Below are 16,026 nucleotides of genomic sequence, written 5' to 3' on the forward strand. Positions count from 1 at the left end.
CTCTTTGTTCACATGAAACAAGAGTACAAAGCCAAAAACAGAACCAAAGGTCCAAACTTTTTTTTTGAAAATAAGAAAGCTCTCAAAGCTCGTTTCCTTATTAAAGTAAAGAGTACAAAAGAGTATGGTTTTATGAAGTGAAGAAACAAAAAGAAAAGCTTTGCTCATTTCATATTGTTAAGCGTTGCTATCAAAACCCAATACAGTCCTTTCTTGTCTTTTGTTTGCTTCAAAGCACCTCCCTTTATGGCCGTTTTCAAGCACATGATAACTTTGTTCGTACAGTCAGAGTAAAAAAACCATCTTTATCTTAGTCTCTCCCTCTCTACAGATGTCACAGTCACCTCTGTCACGGATTTGAGTACAGACGATTCACTCTTCTTTCTTTCTCTCTCTCTCTCTGGGTTTTAATTCAAAAAGCGAAGTTGGTTACCATTGTCTTGTACGATCGTATATTCCCAATATGATTTGTTTTTGACAGGGCAACTGCTGTGTATATATGCCAAACATCTCTCTTTCTCTCTCTCCTTACATCAATTTATAAGTAAGACCAAAAGAGACCACAAAAGATTCAGGCTTTTTTGTTTGGCTTTCCATTGCTGTTGCAGAAGAGTGAGTGAGAGAGAAAGATATGATGATGAGAAATGGTGAGAGAGTGAAGGAGTTTCTTCGACCCTTTGTCGTTTCCAAAACTTGGGACTTGTGTGTTATCTGGAAACTTGGTGATGATCCTTCTAGGTACACACTCTCCTTTTCTGGGTTTCTTTGTTTCGTTGTTCATGCAGCTATGTTACTGTTTCTTTTAGTGAAAAAGCTTCCATTTTTAATGAGTTTTTAAAGGATTGGGACATTGTTTTTGGCTCTGTTTTTGGTTTCAGTAAAAAGCTTCCATTTTTATCTGTACTGATGGGTTTTTCATGCTTGTCGTTAACCTTGCTCTCTGTTACTGGTTTCCTGAATCGCTTTGGTCTCAAAGTTTCCATTTTTTTATTAGTCCCTAAAAATTTATTGCTCTGTTCTATCAAATTTCTCTGGTTTCTTGAGTCTTTTGCCTCATCTGGTTTTTGAGATTTCTTGGTGATTTGTGTTTTCAGTAACACAGGTTTTGACATACTGGTAACTTTTTTTGTTGTGTGCGTGTTTTTGTCTTTACCATACCTCTGGATTACCAAATTTTTGAGAGTTTGAATATTATACTCTTCTTTGTCTGGTCTTGGTTTTGTCTTTTTCTCTCTGGCTTTAGTAAGTTTTGTGTTGATGAAAAACTTGTTTGCTCTCTGGGTTTTATGATCTGCCAGGTTTATCGAATGGGTGGGATGCTGCTGCAGTGGTGGTTATGTTGATACGAACATTAAGCTTGAAAACGCAGAAGGAACCGAGAGAAAAAAGAAAGCTTTTTTCTGCAGAGATGAACACAACAAGCATCACATAAGAACCTTAGCTTGTGAATCTCTTTCTCATTTTCCTCTCTTCATGCCTCTCTATCCTGGGTATGTTTAATCATCATTTAAACCCCTTTTGAGTTGATTGTTTTTCAATAAATGATATAAAGCTTTCTTCTCAATTACAGGATTCATGGAGAAGTAGTGATGTCAAAATCTCCTAAATGGTTGGTTAATTCAGGTCCTGGATTTAAAAAGGTAAAAAAAAAAAAGCTCTTTTCTTCAGCCTTGTTTTACTTGTTTTGATCATAAGAACAGTCTGATCTAGATTGTTCTTGGCAGGACTTGTTCAACACACGGGTTCTTGTTCCTGTGAGTGATGGTCTCGTTGAGCTGTTCTCCTTCAAAATGGTAAAATCATGTTAGCATGCATTTCTATGAAAAACCAGTCATTGGTTTTGGTAGTAACTTCATAACAAGTTGTCCTCTTTTTTGGTTGTTTCAGAAACCGTTTGACGAAACCATGGTTGATATGATTGTATCGCGTTGTAACTCCGTCTCTGAACCATTCCCTGAACAAAGTCTGCAATTTAGGATCACTCCTAGAGCAGAGGAATCTATGAGTAGCGGTGTGAATCTCAGCGGTGGCGGCTCATCTAGCGTCTCCAATCACTCCAGTGAAACTCAGACTCGTTTTGGAAATCACCCGAATGGTCGCTGTGGGGACATATCCAGGGAGGAAGAAGCGCCATGTTTGGTAATGAACAAGGATGATCCCGTGGTGCAAAATGCCACGGATTGTAATGCTAATAAGAGGCTTCCTAAGGAACATTTCAAATCAAAGAATCTTCTTTCAGAGAGAAGAAGAAGAGATAAGATTAATCAGGCCATGTATGCTCTAAGAGCCGTAGTCCCTAAAATCACAAAGGTTTCTTCTGAAACTCAATGCGGTTTCTCAACCACTCTTCTTGTTATCAATAGCCCTTTTGATTGGATTTATATTATCCATTTCTTTATGCAGATGAACAAAATTGGAATTTTCACTGATGCGGTTGATTACATCAAGGAACTGCTAGTGGAGAAGAAGAAGCTTGAAGATGAGCTTAAAGGAATCAACGAGAAGGAATGCAAAGAAATCGCTGCAGAGGAAGAATCTGCAATAGCTGATCCAGATGCTGAAAAACATTCCTCTAAACTCGACAAGAAAATGAAGAGAAACGAGGTATTTATTCAAATATAGAGCCTCAAAATCAACCATACCTGACCTGTTAAATCCCACAAACTCCTCTGTTTCTGGTTTCTTTCAAGGTGAATCTTGAAGTCCACGAGATTGGTGAGCGAGATTTCTTCATTCGGGTTGGGCAGGAGCATATGCGAGGTGGATTCAATAGGTTGATTGAAGCTGTAGACTCATGTGGACTTGAGATCATCAACGTCAACTTCACCAGACATGATCTCACAGCCATGACAATTCTCAATGTCAAGGTAAATAACTTGTTCACAAATCCCATTGCCTCTAGCCCTCTACACTTTAAATCACAGATTCTTAAAATCTGATAAAAGTTTGTATTTTTATAGGCGAACAAGGACGGAATTGCATCTGGAGATCTGAGAGATTCGCTGCTGAAGATGATGATAAATCAGACAATCGATATGATAACATAGTACATAACCCAAAAAAAAAAGGTCAAATGTTTTGTTTGCTTCAGCCACAAGTTACTACTGAGATTTTGATTCTCACAAGCTTTTTGGTGACAAATTTACATTTGGAAACTAAATATGTTCTTCTGGGTACTGGTTTCGAGTTCGTTAAGATCTTTTCTTTAAAAATTCCTAAAGGGTCCCAAAGAACCCAGAAAACAAAAAACACAACAACTTCCGTAAAGGATTGGTTTCAGCGGTTCCGGTGAGTTGTGTTGAAGGCTCGGCTCTCAGATTCATGGCTAGTCGTGTAGTCTTGGCTTGGGTAGTAGCCAGAGTTAGTATTACCGAGATCCGAGGAATCCTCAGAGGCTCGTCTGAAAATTCGAATCTCATTACTGTATTGACCCGAGTTGTAGACCGTACTTTGACCGACTTTAACTCCGTTTGTCAGATCCGACAAGTCTTCTCGCGTGTCCAGAGCTCTTACAACCTGCGAAAAAGGAGACACTCTTTGTCATTCAGAGGGTTTGGTTCAGCTGTGTGTTATTAAGGTGGAGTCAAGTGTTTCTATTTCTGACCTGAACCATACGAGGTCGTTTTAGAGCTGAATGCCTGACGCAAGACGCTGCCGTTTCAATCATTCTATAGACTTCACCTTCAATGTAATGCATCTCCAGCCGTGGATCCACTACTTCGCTGATGTCACCTTTTTCAATGGCCTCGATTAATCGCGGACGTGCCTGCCAAAACACAAAAATTATTGTATTTTATCAATTTGTAACGTAACTTGACTAGGGGTGTCAATTGGGTCTTAAGCCCGCGGGCATGGCCCGTTAGGTATAGTAGCGGGTCGGGCATGGGCCTTTAATTTCATGCCCAAAAATCGGCGGGTCTCGCGGGCATAGCCCGTTTGGTTTGCGGGTCAAATGGATTTTGTCCGCTCACGCCCGCGATCATGCGGGTGGTCCGCGAAATTGCCAACATCGCAGAGTTCGCCTTTGAGAGAGGAGGAAATTCAAAGAGAACAGAGGAGATTCTTTTGCTTACTGAAGCAATTCTTTTGCTGCTGCTGAAGCAATTCTTTTGCTGCTGCTGAAGCAATTCTTTTGTTGGCCTTTGAGACACCGATTGGCAATCGATTTTGCTAGCCTTTGAGACACCGATTTTGCTGCTTACTGAAGCAATTCTTTTGCTGCTGCTGAAGCAATTCTTTTGCTAGCCTTTGAAACACCGACCGATTGCTGCTGCGAATCAAAGGTGATTTTTTTTTCTTTTACAAGTTTGGTAATTAGATTTGAGCTCTACTCAAATTTCTATCTAAATTTATTATCTATGGCTCGCTCTCATGAGTCACTTGCAGGGTATCTTCGATGTATGGATGTGGAAGCTTGCATCGTTTTGGCCACTGTTCTTGACATCATTGTGAGAGGTATCGTAACTACACCATTCTCTCTCCCCAGTCTCCACTCACCAACCAAAACCTCTCTGCTCCGTATTGTTTTGACACCAGCGGTGATGTTCTTGAGAAGAAGAGATGCCCGCGGGCATGCCCGTTAGTCCGTAAAGATATGCGGAGCGGGCATGGGCATTGATATTTCGCCTNTAGTTTTCCACTTGAAGCATATTCTGGAGCTAAATACCTGTATGTATTCATCATATGTAATAAACCTGAACATGATCATCTTAACATTGGTTTAAAAGAGAGTTGTGAAACACTGTATCAAATTTATCATATTTGGAAAATGATGTCATCCAAATGTGTTTTAGTGATATATACAACGTGAAATATCTATTTTAAATTTTTAAATAAAAACGAACGTTGTGAAATCACGTATTGTAATTCAGAAGATATGATATGTGTATATTATTTTTTATTGCACCAATAGGGAAATGAGGATCAAAAGCTCATATGTAAGGGAAAGTACTTGTTTAGATGAAAGCGACTAAACTACAAAGTTTTCAGTGTGAAATTGTTTTTTTTATAAGTTGGTTATATTTAAAAAAGGAGAAATGACAGTACCCAAATGTGCCCATGACACGCGTTGATATGTGGGACTGTGCAGTATCGTTCAGTCTGGCAAGTCCGAAGTCTGCGACCTGTTACGTATGGAGCAAATCAAAATCCTCTCGGTGAAGAACATCACAATCAGAATACTGAAAATCATTCATACTAATAACTTTTTTTTTTTTAAGACAGTAAAATAAAAGAAATTTTTTTTTAATAAAATATTGACTTTGCCTGAGCTTCGAATTCATCATCCAACAGAATGTTTGACGATTTGATGTCCCTATGGATAATCTTCGGGTGACCTATTATGAAATTTATAAAAGGATTTAGCTTAAAACATTTTTTTTTCTTCCTAGGAAATATATTTACATTCCATTAAGATAATTAATATTAAAAAATGTAATGAAGGGTATACTCACAATCTTCATGTAGATAAGCAAGTCCTTTGGCTGCGCCTATTGCAATCCTGACTCTTCTACTCCATTCTAGAACTGGCAAGTCTTTGCCTGATAATAACAACATAAGACAATATTATCTTTTATGCATGGTTCGACGTTGTAGTAACAAAATAACTCCCACGACCGGTTTAACTAGTAGATTAGTCTCTATATCCGCTCAGCAGTGTCTTATCAATAAGTATGAAGATGTATCTAGGAAGACAAATTTAAAATGTCTAACACAAGTGTAAATCCAAAATGCAATTCTCATATATATATAATCAACGGTTTTGAAGAAATTAAGAAAAATAAATAATTTTATGAGAAACAAATAGAGATTGTATTGTAAGAGAAAGAACGTACCATGTAAATGGTAATCCAAAGTATTGTTGGGGACAAACTCATAGATGAGGAATCTATGTTGTTCAGAGATGCAATAACCAACAAGAGACACCAAGTGCCTATGATGCACCCTGCTAATGATCTCTACTTCAGCTTTGAACTCTCTATATCCTTCTGCGCTGACCGACTTAAGCTGTTTGATCGCCACTGGCTTTCCCTCATAAAGGATGCCCTTGTAGACACACCCGAACCCACCTTCTCCTACCACAAATCTCTTGCTAAATCCTTCCGTTATTTGGCTTAGCTCTTCCAAGGTGAAAATGATCTTTGAAGTCCCTAATACTGCGGAGTCAGGTGGTGTTGTTCTACCGAGTTTTGGATTCCCGAGACTGTTAGTATCTGGTGATGAGTTTTGCGCCGAGTTGTTCCCATTTCCCGGTTTATGCCTGTACTGAATGAATCCCTCTGCGACGTCAAGAACAAGGGTCAGGAGAACAAAACTAGAACGAACAAAACCAATAACAAGAGCATGCAAGAATCAAGAATTAGAACAAAATGTCAAGAAACAACACCAAAGAATCAAGAATCAAGAATCAAGAACAAGAGCTGGACCGAGGCAAAGAACGAAATGTCTCTTACCTGTATTTACAGAGACATTAGCAGGTGGTAAATACTGGTTAGAGCGGGGAGAAGAAGAACCTTTCTTATGTTTCCTCTTAACAAAGAAGACAGCAGCAACGAATAAAATGACTAACACACCTGCGATCCCAATACCGATCATTGTCTTCTCGGTGTAATTATGTTGTTGTCCATTTCCGTTACTATTCGCATTATTGCTATTAGAGCCTTCAGAATTGTTATTGGAGCCGGAGAGGGAAGGAGGGGACGAGGGTACACGATTTAATCCTCCTGCCAAAAGTGAATCCAACGGCTGTGGAATATTAGGGTTTAGGGGAATCACCGGAGGCAATAAAGATGTAAATGGAGGAGACCCTTGGCTACCGGAAACTTCCCCAACAGGCGGCGAAAAGGGAGTAAAAGGGAGAGACGGAGGAGAAATAGGGTTGTTAATGGGGTTTTGTGGTTGTTCACCATTGTTAGGTTTTGTCTCCGGTTGCTGAGTAACTACGGTAGGAGGAGGAAGAAAAGATATAGGAGGAGACTGAGGCGTTGGCAAAGGAACTACCACTGGAGAATCTCCGGTTGGGGTGGATTGAGGCGGAGGCTGAGGCTGAGGCGGTGAAGGAGGTGGACTTATAGAAGGTGGAGGGGAATTAGAAGGAGGCGTTGGAGGTGGAGTTGTATTAGGAGGCTGATTCGCCGGTGGGGGAGCAGCCGTTACCGGCGGAGGAGATGATTGTGAGCCGCCACCGCCACCGTTTGGGGGTGGAGGAGCAGGAGGTGAGGTAGCTGGAGGCTGTGTTGTCTGGGAATCGGCGGTGTTTTTCTGATCAGTGAATCCTGTCGGATGTGCTACAAACGGGGAAATCCTCTTTCCGATCAAATCTGCTTGTTGCTGGACTCTGTCCATTTCTATTCACCCTTTTTGTCTTTATCTTTCTCTGCTTTACATGTTTGAATTTGCTCTTAAAGAGGCTCCTTGTGGAACAAGAAAGGGTCTATTTATTTAGGGATCCAACCAAAACGGGTTCAAACTCCTCAGAGATCCAAGATTATAAATTTCTTAAACTATGTATCGGTTTCTCAAGATTATGTGTTTATGGGATCACCAGGATATGTGGAAATTAACAAAAGAAAGGAAAATCAAAATTCCAGGCCAATAGGGTTTCTTGCAAAACAAGGAAGAGGAGAGATTTTTTATCAAGTCGAATCAGATTTTTACTTGGATTTTTTTTCTTTCAAATCGTGTTTTTTTTTTTTTTGGGTATAAAAATAGAAAGTCTCTCATATCTCAACAATGGAATTCTAAAAATTACTAAGAAAATAGGCTAAAAATTCACTTGATATTTTTATTTTTATTTTTACAGTAAATAATTGTAGGAAAGAGAGTACCAATATCTAGAAGATTTACCATTCACCTTCATTGTCGGGAATGGCGCGTACGTTATTCTTTCTAAAATATACTATTACTTTCTCTCAATAAAATGTCTGAAAAGACAAAACAAAATCCGGTTTAGAATAACATAGTGTAATTAAGCTCTTCCCATGAAACATTATTGGTCACGACAATGATATTGTAACTTCAAGTGAAATTTGGAGGAGAGTTGGGTAAATAGAATCTCAGCACACGCGTTGGGATATTGACGATAATTTCTTCAGGGAGTGATTGATAGTTACTCCATTATTATTGCAGGTTTAAATATTATATAAGAAAAAAAAAAATCAAATAAACCAGTTTACCTTATGAAAGATGAAATATATGAAATTTTTTACTCATTATTAAGGAAGAAAATAAAGATCTCTTATTAAAGACTAGAAGAATTCAAACATTCAAGAAGAGTAAGCAAAACGAATGTTCAACATGAAACAAATCAATCAGGTGTCTTAAACCACAAGAGATAAAGTCCGGAGAAGAAGCTTTCAAACCCCTCACCAAAAATATCTGGTCGAGATAACCTCAAGCCTGCGATTCAAGTAAAAGAAAGAGCCGAAATCAAACATCAAGATAATTGCAGACTACTCTCTATTCCACTAGGGTAGGAACGAAACCAGTCAATTAACAGAGTCAAAAAAATGTTCATAACCAGAACCAAATAAGCCTATCAAATCAGAATTCTGAAAATCTTACTTTGCTAGCAATGTTGTTGGAAAGCCAATCCAGACCTTCATAGAGCCCTTCACCGCTGGTTGCGCATGTACTTTGGATGTACCTGAGGAAAGAGAGAGCAAGCAATGTGTGTTCACGTTATGCAATAGTATATAACAAATCCTCCTGGCTGGGATAAAATTATAAATTACCAGTGGCGTTGCCGGAGAGAGTGAAGGCCAAGCTTATCAGTTATCTCAGCAGCATTCATTGCGTTTGGAAGATCTTGCTTGTTGGCAAACACAAGCAGTACTGCATCCCGCAGCTCATCCTGTAGTTACAAAGCACAAGGAGGACAAACTTATTAGGGATTAACAAGTGAAAAAGTTTAACATAACTGTGTAGCATCAAAAACATACTTCATTCAACATCCTGTGAAGTTCATCTCTCGCTTCAACAACACGGTCTCTGTCATTGCTATCAACCACGAATATCAGACCTTGAGTGTTTTGGAAGTAGTGTCTCCACAAGGGACGGATCTGTAAGAGAGAATACGTGGATAAATGTGTTCTCTTTCTTTCAGTCTTTCCAAAGAGGTTTTTGCAAACATCATAATATAGTACAAACCTTGTCCTGACCCCCGACATCCCAGACTGTGAAGCTGATGTTCTTGTACTCAACCGTCTCCACATTAAACCCTGTAAAACAAATTATTTTTCAAGTCTCATTGTCTAACTAAATTAAACTCCAATCACTCGTTCAAGTAGTATTTGTAGTCCACCAGTTGACATTGTTTCAAAAAGTTGCATTCTAAGCCAACTGAGACAATTAGCGAGAAGAATAAAATGATCCCTTCTTGCTAGTTTTCTGAAACAAAACTAAAGTATTGGCATACAAACCCAATTCAGAGTACCAGGATTTCAAGTGACCCCAAAACAACACCTTATGTGAGAGTGACATGGAAAAGAGGCCAAACTGACACAAGCATCTTAACAACAAACAGATGTAAATATCCAACAGGCTAAAAAATTCAAGTGATCTAACAGAAGTAAAAAAGGAGAAAGTACAATGCATCAAGTCTGGTTAGAAGACTTACCAATGGTGGGAATGGTGGTTACAATCTCACCAAGCTTGAGCTTGTACAGAATGGTAGTCTTACCAGCAGCATCGAGACCAACCATAAGGATCCTCATCTCCTTCTTGGCGAAAAGCCGGCTGAAAAGCTTCGCAAATGAAAGCCCCATTTTCCTTTTAACTATTGATCCTGAAATGTCAAAACATCACACTCCCATAAACAACAATTCAATCACACAGCACTTTCCCAAACTCACATTGTTTCTCCATTCCTAAAAATTGTTCCTTTTTTACACCAAACTAGATCAAATGCATCTATAACGCAATCATTGTAACACAACAAGCATTCAATATATAGTCAATCAGAAAAATTCAACACCAAAAGAAAAAAAAAACTAATTTTTTCTTTTTTCCTGCGCATAATAAGATTGTAACAAAGCCTAATCTGTATCCCAAGATACACGATCGTTCAACTACAATCTAACGACATTACGAAACGAGATTCAACTTCTCCGAAACATAACAACTCAGATACGTGGGATCACTTTATCAAGGAAATCATAATATGCAAGATCCAGCAAACCCTAAAAGAAGCAAGACGAATCTGAAAGCTTTGGAGCTTACCTTTCGAGGGATCTGAAGCGAGCGACAAGCTTTCAAATCAGCACAAGACTTGATTTGTGATTGGAAAAAATTGGTACTTTGTGTGATTTGTGATTTGTAATTGTGAATTTTCAATTTTCACCCCTCCTATTATTGTTTAATATACTAAAGTACCCACAAAGTTTAACTTTGTTCTCAAAATAACCTTTTATATTTGTAAATTGCAGTCCATGTCCCCTTCAATCAATCAATCTTTAATTCAACTTCAGTGTTGCAGTTCAGTGATATAGATGATCATCACTTGGTACTTGGTTAACAAGGTGAGGCACTAATTCAAATAGAAAGAGACATGATTTTAAGAACTAAACATTAAATTCGTATCAAGTAGTAGTAGTAATAGTAGTAGGTTTATATATAGGCTAAAGAAAGATATACATTAATCTACATTTTTGTTACTTGCAGAATCCGTCAACACACATCGTGATCAGACTCATGAACCTTATTTCTCGGAGGCTTCCCAATCTGTAAACAATCAATGGGAGGAAGAGTAGGAGTACCGAGCTCACCAAATGTCTGCCAGCAAAAAGGATCATACATATGATACCGTTCTTGAACCGGTTTAAGCTCAATTGAAGATAACTGCACATCTACGCACGGGAAGCTATCGCTACAAGCGAAGTGCACCGGTTTCACGGTGTATGTTCCTTTTATCCTTTCGTAAGTCACTCCTTCCACTGCAACCGCTGATGTCTGGTTCTTGCATTTGCTATGGTCGCAGTAGAACTGGTCTATCACTATTGGAAGTTCGACTTCGTTGAGTTGAATGTTTGAGAAGAGTATCCCTTTCACGGATCCTACTCCTCCTTGCCATGTCTTGATCCGGACACCTGTCATCGTGTTGTGCATCGCTACATCTCTCACTGTTATGTTCGAGACGCAGGCTTTTGTGCCTTCTTTGCCGAGACTACCGATGCTGATCCCGTGACCTGGTCCACAGTTTACATTGTGTACGTACACATTCGAGCAACCAGTTTGTATCGAGATGCAATCATCTCCTGTACAAGTATCATGAATTCAAGATTCAAGCTTCAAGATTCAAGATTCAAGATTCAAGAATCAAGATTAAGGATTCAAGACTTTGAAATACATACCGCAAGCGAGAGTAGCACTGTGAATGAGGACATCTTTGGTGTTCTGGATGTGAATACCATCAGTGTTTGGACTGTCACCAGGTGAAGAGACGACAATGTCATGCACCGAAACCCCAACGCAGTTATCGAATTTGAGATGACATTGAGGACTGTTTTGGATAGTTATACCAGTCACTTCCACGCCTATACTCCCAGAGAATCTCAGTGCCTAAACGAAGCAAGAAACACAAATCAGCAAAACAAACCAATTATGCTTAAAATCTTACAATACAAAAACTCTGTTTTGCTTTTTCATTTCTCACCGTTGGTTTGATGCTTGGCATTCTCCCATCAAGTTCACTTCTTATCTGTCATATGTGAAACAAAACAGAGTTTGATCTTAGATGAAGATTTGTGTGAATGAAATAACTAATGAAGAAGAAGAAGAAGGAAGATGAATTTACCGGCATTGGAGGGTGTTGGTGAGTAGAATTGTACAAAGGAACGATGAGTTTGGTCTCACCATCAGTGAAAGGATAATCTTGTTGCCACCAACCAGAGCCTCTTCCATCAATCACACCTTTCCCTTGTACTTTAATACCTTTCAGCTTTGTGAAATCAATCCACCACATTAACCCTTTTCCCCATGACTTTGAATCCGTTGGAGCTATGATCGTACCATCAAGCTACAATATTCACAGAGTAATCATTTTAGATTTCTTTACATTAAGAAGATACAACTTTTGCTATCTAAAAAAAGATCAGTTCTCACCTGAAACACAATGTTAGCTTGACAATATGGACCAGAGAATGTGATCGGACCAACAAGGAAAGTGTATTCAGGCGGTACGATCATCATCGATGCCTCAGTTTTGCAAGTCGCCGCCCAAGCCGATTCAAGCGCCTGCAAATTAACATTATGAAACTCTGTTTAATTATTTTCATTAACTAAACAAAAAAACCCTCTAATCACCCATTTGTTCTACAAAGCTATTACTATAGTTATAGTTATTTAGGCTTGTGACTTATGGTCCCATTTGCAATCTGTTATTTCTGTTGTCACTAACTTTATATTCGTTTGTCTTTTTATTTTTGGCGCAATGTAATATTTTAGAATTTAGAGAGAATAAATAAAAAAGTTAGGTGACTTTTACAGACAGAGAAAACTTTTTCTGAGCTCTGTTTTTTTTTAATTTCCTTGTTCTGTCTCGTGTTGTCTCAGTGATCTCTCAACTGTAATTGTCTTTTTGATAAAAAAAAAGTATTCTCATGAAAACGAAATATAAAATGCTCTAATTAATCAAATAGACACAACCACTAGGATTAAAAAACTGTACGGATAACGAAATTAAATCAGCTTTTGAATTGTACCTTAGTGTCATCACATTTGCCATCACCCTTTGCCCCAAAGTCCATCACGTTGAAAACTTGAGATCCCTTTAGCGGCGGAAGAGGTGGTGGTTGGACTTTAGGTGGCCGTGAAACCACCGGAGGGTTATTGTCGTTACCTTTTGGCGGCGTTTTCTGCTTCGGTTTCGGTTTAGGTCTAGACTTGTGGTGATGATTGTTGTTGTTGTTGTGGTTGTTGTGAGAACTGTGGTGACTGTGCCCATGTCTCTTCGGTTTCTTGGTTGACAAGGAATCAGACAAGTCAGAAGAGCCTCTGTGGTTATGTCTCCAATGCCTTCCTCTTCTAGCAATGCAGGTCTCTAGAGTTACAGACCAGACCAAAATCGCCATTAGTATCATCATCGTGATGCTTCTCACACTTAGACTTCTTCTCATTATCATTTTTTTTTTGTTGTTGTCTAAACGAAGAGTGTTGTGGTGGTTGAAGAGACTAAGAGAGAGACTTAGGTTTTGGTTGAAGAAAGAGAAGGTTTTTGATGAGATATATATAAGGAAGCAGTCCAAGAATGTAGAGAGAGGCTCACGGGTTTTCAATATGGGAAGTTTATTTTATAATCGAAAACGATACTGTATCAATAATGTCCTTTATTTTCCATATTGTTGATTAGTAAAAAAAATTACTAAACAAACGAATAAATCTAAGCTATGTACAATTTATCCATATATGATAATAGGGCCATTATGTTTACTTTTACTTGGATAATGATGATATTGACAGTGATATAGAGTGATTACTCGTGAATTAGTATTTGGAGCTTTGTTTATTTATGGGTAGAAATATGCCAAACGTAAAACCAAAGCAGATTTTTTTTTACCGTGGGTAAAAGTTTTAAGTCTTAATCAATCGGTCAAAACCTGAATTGTGGAGTAAGTGTGTATGAGCAAGGGATGATATACTGATATGTATGCCACGTGGAAATAAATGGTTGGTTAAAAGCTCATCTAATTTGGTTGCCATTACACACATGTATATCTAAACACATGTAATTGCATGACTGTTGTATATGAAGCACCGTGAAGTGGGGATTCTTAAAATGAGGTGTATATTCAATTTTAGGCTCTTGCGTTTTGTTTAATTTGGATATATATGTACGTATAGATGGATACAAGCATGTGTGTATGTAATACATGCATGTGTTGGATCTGTCGTATTAGCATGATAAGAGTGTCGTATGATTTTCATATTTACTGTGACAGTGTGGTGTAGAAATTCAAGATGCCTTGTTGGAAAAAAAAAATGGACATTTTAAAAATATTGCAAGCATTATTTCAAGAACACCATGCAATAATTAATCAAATTAATCCAATTAGTATCAGATTTTCTCATTATCCCAAGTGGATAATCTCAAAATCTTTAACCAAAAAGGAAGTGTATAATTGAAATCTCAAAACTAGTATTAAAATATAAAAAATTGGGCAAATGAAATAAATGGACAGAATTAAAAATTAAATTTGGGCAAATGAAATAAATGGACAGAATTAAAAAATTTGCTGAGAAACATTCTTTAAAAATTCTGTCTCGTTATAATTTTCTTACGAAATTAATATATTAAAAATATATTATATATATATTTTTTTTTTGGGACAAAAAACATATATTATTAAGAATATATATAAAACGAAAGAGACTCGTGAGTGGGTCTATATGTTGTCAATGGGGCACTGATTATAACATCTCTTTTAGTACTCACATGCACTACTTCACGGGCATTGCTTTTGTATTCACAGCTCCTCCAATCATTTTTTTGTTTATTTAATTATATATTTCTCTCATTTTTTTACTATTTTATATTTATGTCGAATCCATTCTAGATTAAATTTCATTTATTATTCAAGAAAAAAAGACTGCTATTAAAGGAAAGAGCAAAAACAGAAAACAGAAAGTAACTGAAGCTTGTTTCTTTAGGTCCTCATATTTTTCTTTTACATTATTTTTTCTCATATATGTAGATACACTAACTATAATGAAAATTTTGAAACAAAATGTTGTCGGCATTGTTTTTCATTTCTCTCATCACGAGCTGTCGGCATTGTTTGTGAATAATTTGTTTCTTATTTTTGTATATCAAAGAAATGACTTTGATCGGCAATATTGTGCTATATATATATATGGTAATCGTGAAATACTTTTTCGAATTGAGTGATAGAATATATAGTAAAACTTACATATATGGACATGAGAAGAATATAGGGTGCTCGGATTATAGTTTATATTTCTGTTACATTTGTATTTTTTTTTTCAAACGAGCTTCTAATCAGGGCTAATAAATGGCCACGAGCTATTAGTTAAATCACAGTACATTAAAAATAAGAAAATATTAAGACATTTGTTGATATATATATTTAGCAGTTATCAAGCATGTACGGATCATATGCATAAACCATCTTTGGGATTCAGGAAAAGCTTTGTGCGCTCATAGTTTCACACCATTTCTCTGTCTAATAGAACTTAAAGTAAGGAGTAAATACAAAAGAATGCTAACTTCAACTGTCGTAAGGAAAAAAATGAGTAAGTACTTGTTTTGTCCTAATAGAGAAAAAAACATAAAATAAAGAACTACGTTATTTAATTTTATTTCTGGATTTTTAAAATTATAATTAAAAATGATAAGTTATTAATTATGGATTTACTATTCTGCAATAGTAAAGTATCATGTGATGAAAACATATATGTGATTCGACAAAGTTCCCCTTCTTGACAGCCAAAAAGCTGCTGGCTATGTATGAATATTTCTGATTCTTCAGTTTAAAATAAACAACAACAAACAAAAAAAAATTATTGTGACAAGAATATCATCACATGAAACATTGATCGTGGTAGTTAACAAACAAATAAATTTCAAATGAAGTGTAAACGTGAATTACAACGTGTGTTGTTAGATTAAACCATTGTTTGATAAATGTGGTTATTACATCGATAATACTTAACTTTTTTTTTGTTATGGTTTATTTTTGTGTTGCTTTTACTCAATTACGATCGATCATCTTGCTTGCACTCATAGTTGGTTCCTAAAAGGACTAGTTACAATAATATTACTATTTTATACTGTCACAGTACACGAAGAACCATGAAAGTTAAAATCGTTTTCATTAAGTTTGATTTAAATATGTGAAGATATAGTCAGAGACCAGAGTCATGTTGGCTTCTTTACTGAGATTACAGGTAGTTTCAGTTTTTACATGCGCAGCCAATGTATACGTATATATAGGTCCAAATCAATAGATGCCTCTAAATGACCCTCTGTTTCGTCAAGATTACCAATAATGCCACTGTTCATTGTTGCACGAG

General features: G+C 37.2%; 4 protein-coding genes across 4 annotated transcripts; 1 reads left to right on the forward strand and 3 right to left on the reverse strand.

Annotated features, from left to right (window-relative positions):
- LOC104755283 (transcription factor bHLH90-like) lies at nt 33-3,271 on the forward strand. The gene is made up of 9 exons (XM_010477635.2): nt 33-493; nt 609-738; nt 1,299-1,490; nt 1,571-1,640; nt 1,725-1,793; nt 1,888-2,310; nt 2,404-2,604; nt 2,691-2,867; nt 2,961-3,271. Exons 2-9 carry the CDS (start codon nt 632-634, stop codon nt 3,045-3,047), a joined length of 1,326 nt encoding a protein of 441 aa, XP_010475937.1. The 5' UTR covers nt 33-493; nt 609-631; the 3' UTR covers nt 3,048-3,271.
- On the reverse strand, nt 3,277-7,626 carry LOC104759153 (putative proline-rich receptor-like protein kinase PERK11). The gene is made up of 8 exons (XM_019238840.1): nt 6,453-7,626; nt 5,835-6,278; nt 5,454-5,540; nt 5,266-5,336; nt 5,047-5,123; nt 4,498-4,666; nt 3,605-3,766; nt 3,277-3,516 (listed from the first exon to the last, which is right to left on the reverse strand). Exons 1-8 carry the CDS (start codon nt 7,342-7,344, stop codon nt 3,277-3,279), a joined length of 2,142 nt encoding a protein of 713 aa, XP_019094385.1. The 5' UTR covers nt 7,345-7,626.
- LOC104755284 (ADP-ribosylation factor 1-like) lies at nt 8,219-10,324 on the reverse strand. The gene is made up of 7 exons (XM_010477636.2): nt 10,219-10,324; nt 9,617-9,784; nt 9,148-9,218; nt 8,940-9,059; nt 8,733-8,851; nt 8,563-8,644; nt 8,219-8,397 (listed from the first exon to the last, which is right to left on the reverse strand). The coding sequence occupies exons 2-7, from the start codon at nt 9,762-9,764 to the stop codon at nt 8,392-8,394; spliced, it is 546 nt and encodes a 181-aa protein (XP_010475938.1). The 5' UTR covers nt 9,765-9,784; nt 10,219-10,324; the 3' UTR covers nt 8,219-8,391.
- LOC104755285 (polygalacturonase At1g48100-like) lies at nt 10,586-13,247 on the reverse strand. The gene is made up of 6 exons (XM_010477637.1): nt 12,699-13,247; nt 12,100-12,231; nt 11,792-12,013; nt 11,651-11,695; nt 11,349-11,556; nt 10,586-11,252 (listed from the first exon to the last, which is right to left on the reverse strand). The coding sequence occupies exons 1-6, from the start codon at nt 13,116-13,118 to the stop codon at nt 10,666-10,668; spliced, it is 1,614 nt and encodes a 537-aa protein (XP_010475939.1). The 5' UTR covers nt 13,119-13,247; the 3' UTR covers nt 10,586-10,665.

Source organism: Camelina sativa, chromosome 17, assembly GCF_000633955.1.
Source record: "Camelina sativa cultivar DH55 chromosome 17, Cs, whole genome shotgun sequence".
Taxonomy (NCBI): domain Eukaryota; kingdom Viridiplantae; phylum Streptophyta; class Magnoliopsida; order Brassicales; family Brassicaceae; genus Camelina; species Camelina sativa.

Coding starts and splice junctions, on each gene's coding strand:
- LOC104755283 (XM_010477635.2), top strand. CDS start 632: ATGATGATGAGAAATGGTGAGAGAGTGAAGGAGTTTCTTCGACCCTTT. Junction 739..1,298: donor CTTGGTGATGATCCTTCTAG/GTACACACTCTC, acceptor ATGATCTGCCAG/GTTTATCGAATGGGTGGGAT. Junction 1,491..1,570: donor TTCATGCCTCTCTATCCTGG/GTATGTTTAATC, acceptor TCTCAATTACAG/GATTCATGGAGAAGTAGTGA.
- LOC104755284 (XM_010477636.2), bottom strand. CDS start 9,764: ATGGGGCTTTCATTTGCGAAGCTTTTCAGCCGGCTTTTCGCCAAGAAG. Junction 9,219..9,616: donor AACCACCATTCCCACCATTG/GTAAGTCTTCTA, acceptor TTTGTTTTACAG/GGTTTAATGTGGAGACGGTT. Junction 8,852..8,939: donor TTCACAGGATGTTGAATGAA/GTATGTTTTTGA, acceptor TTGTAACTACAG/GATGAGCTGCGGGATGCAGT.
- LOC104755285 (XM_010477637.1), bottom strand. CDS start 13,118: ATGATAATGAGAAGAAGTCTAAGTGTGAGAAGCATCACGATGATGATA. Junction 12,232..12,698: donor GCAAATGTGATGACACTAAG/GTACAATTCAAA, acceptor GTTAATTTGCAG/GCGCTTGAATCGGCTTGGGC. Junction 11,696..11,791: donor ACCAACACCCTCCAATGCCG/GTAAATTCATCT, acceptor CACATATGACAG/ATAAGAAGTGAACTTGATGG.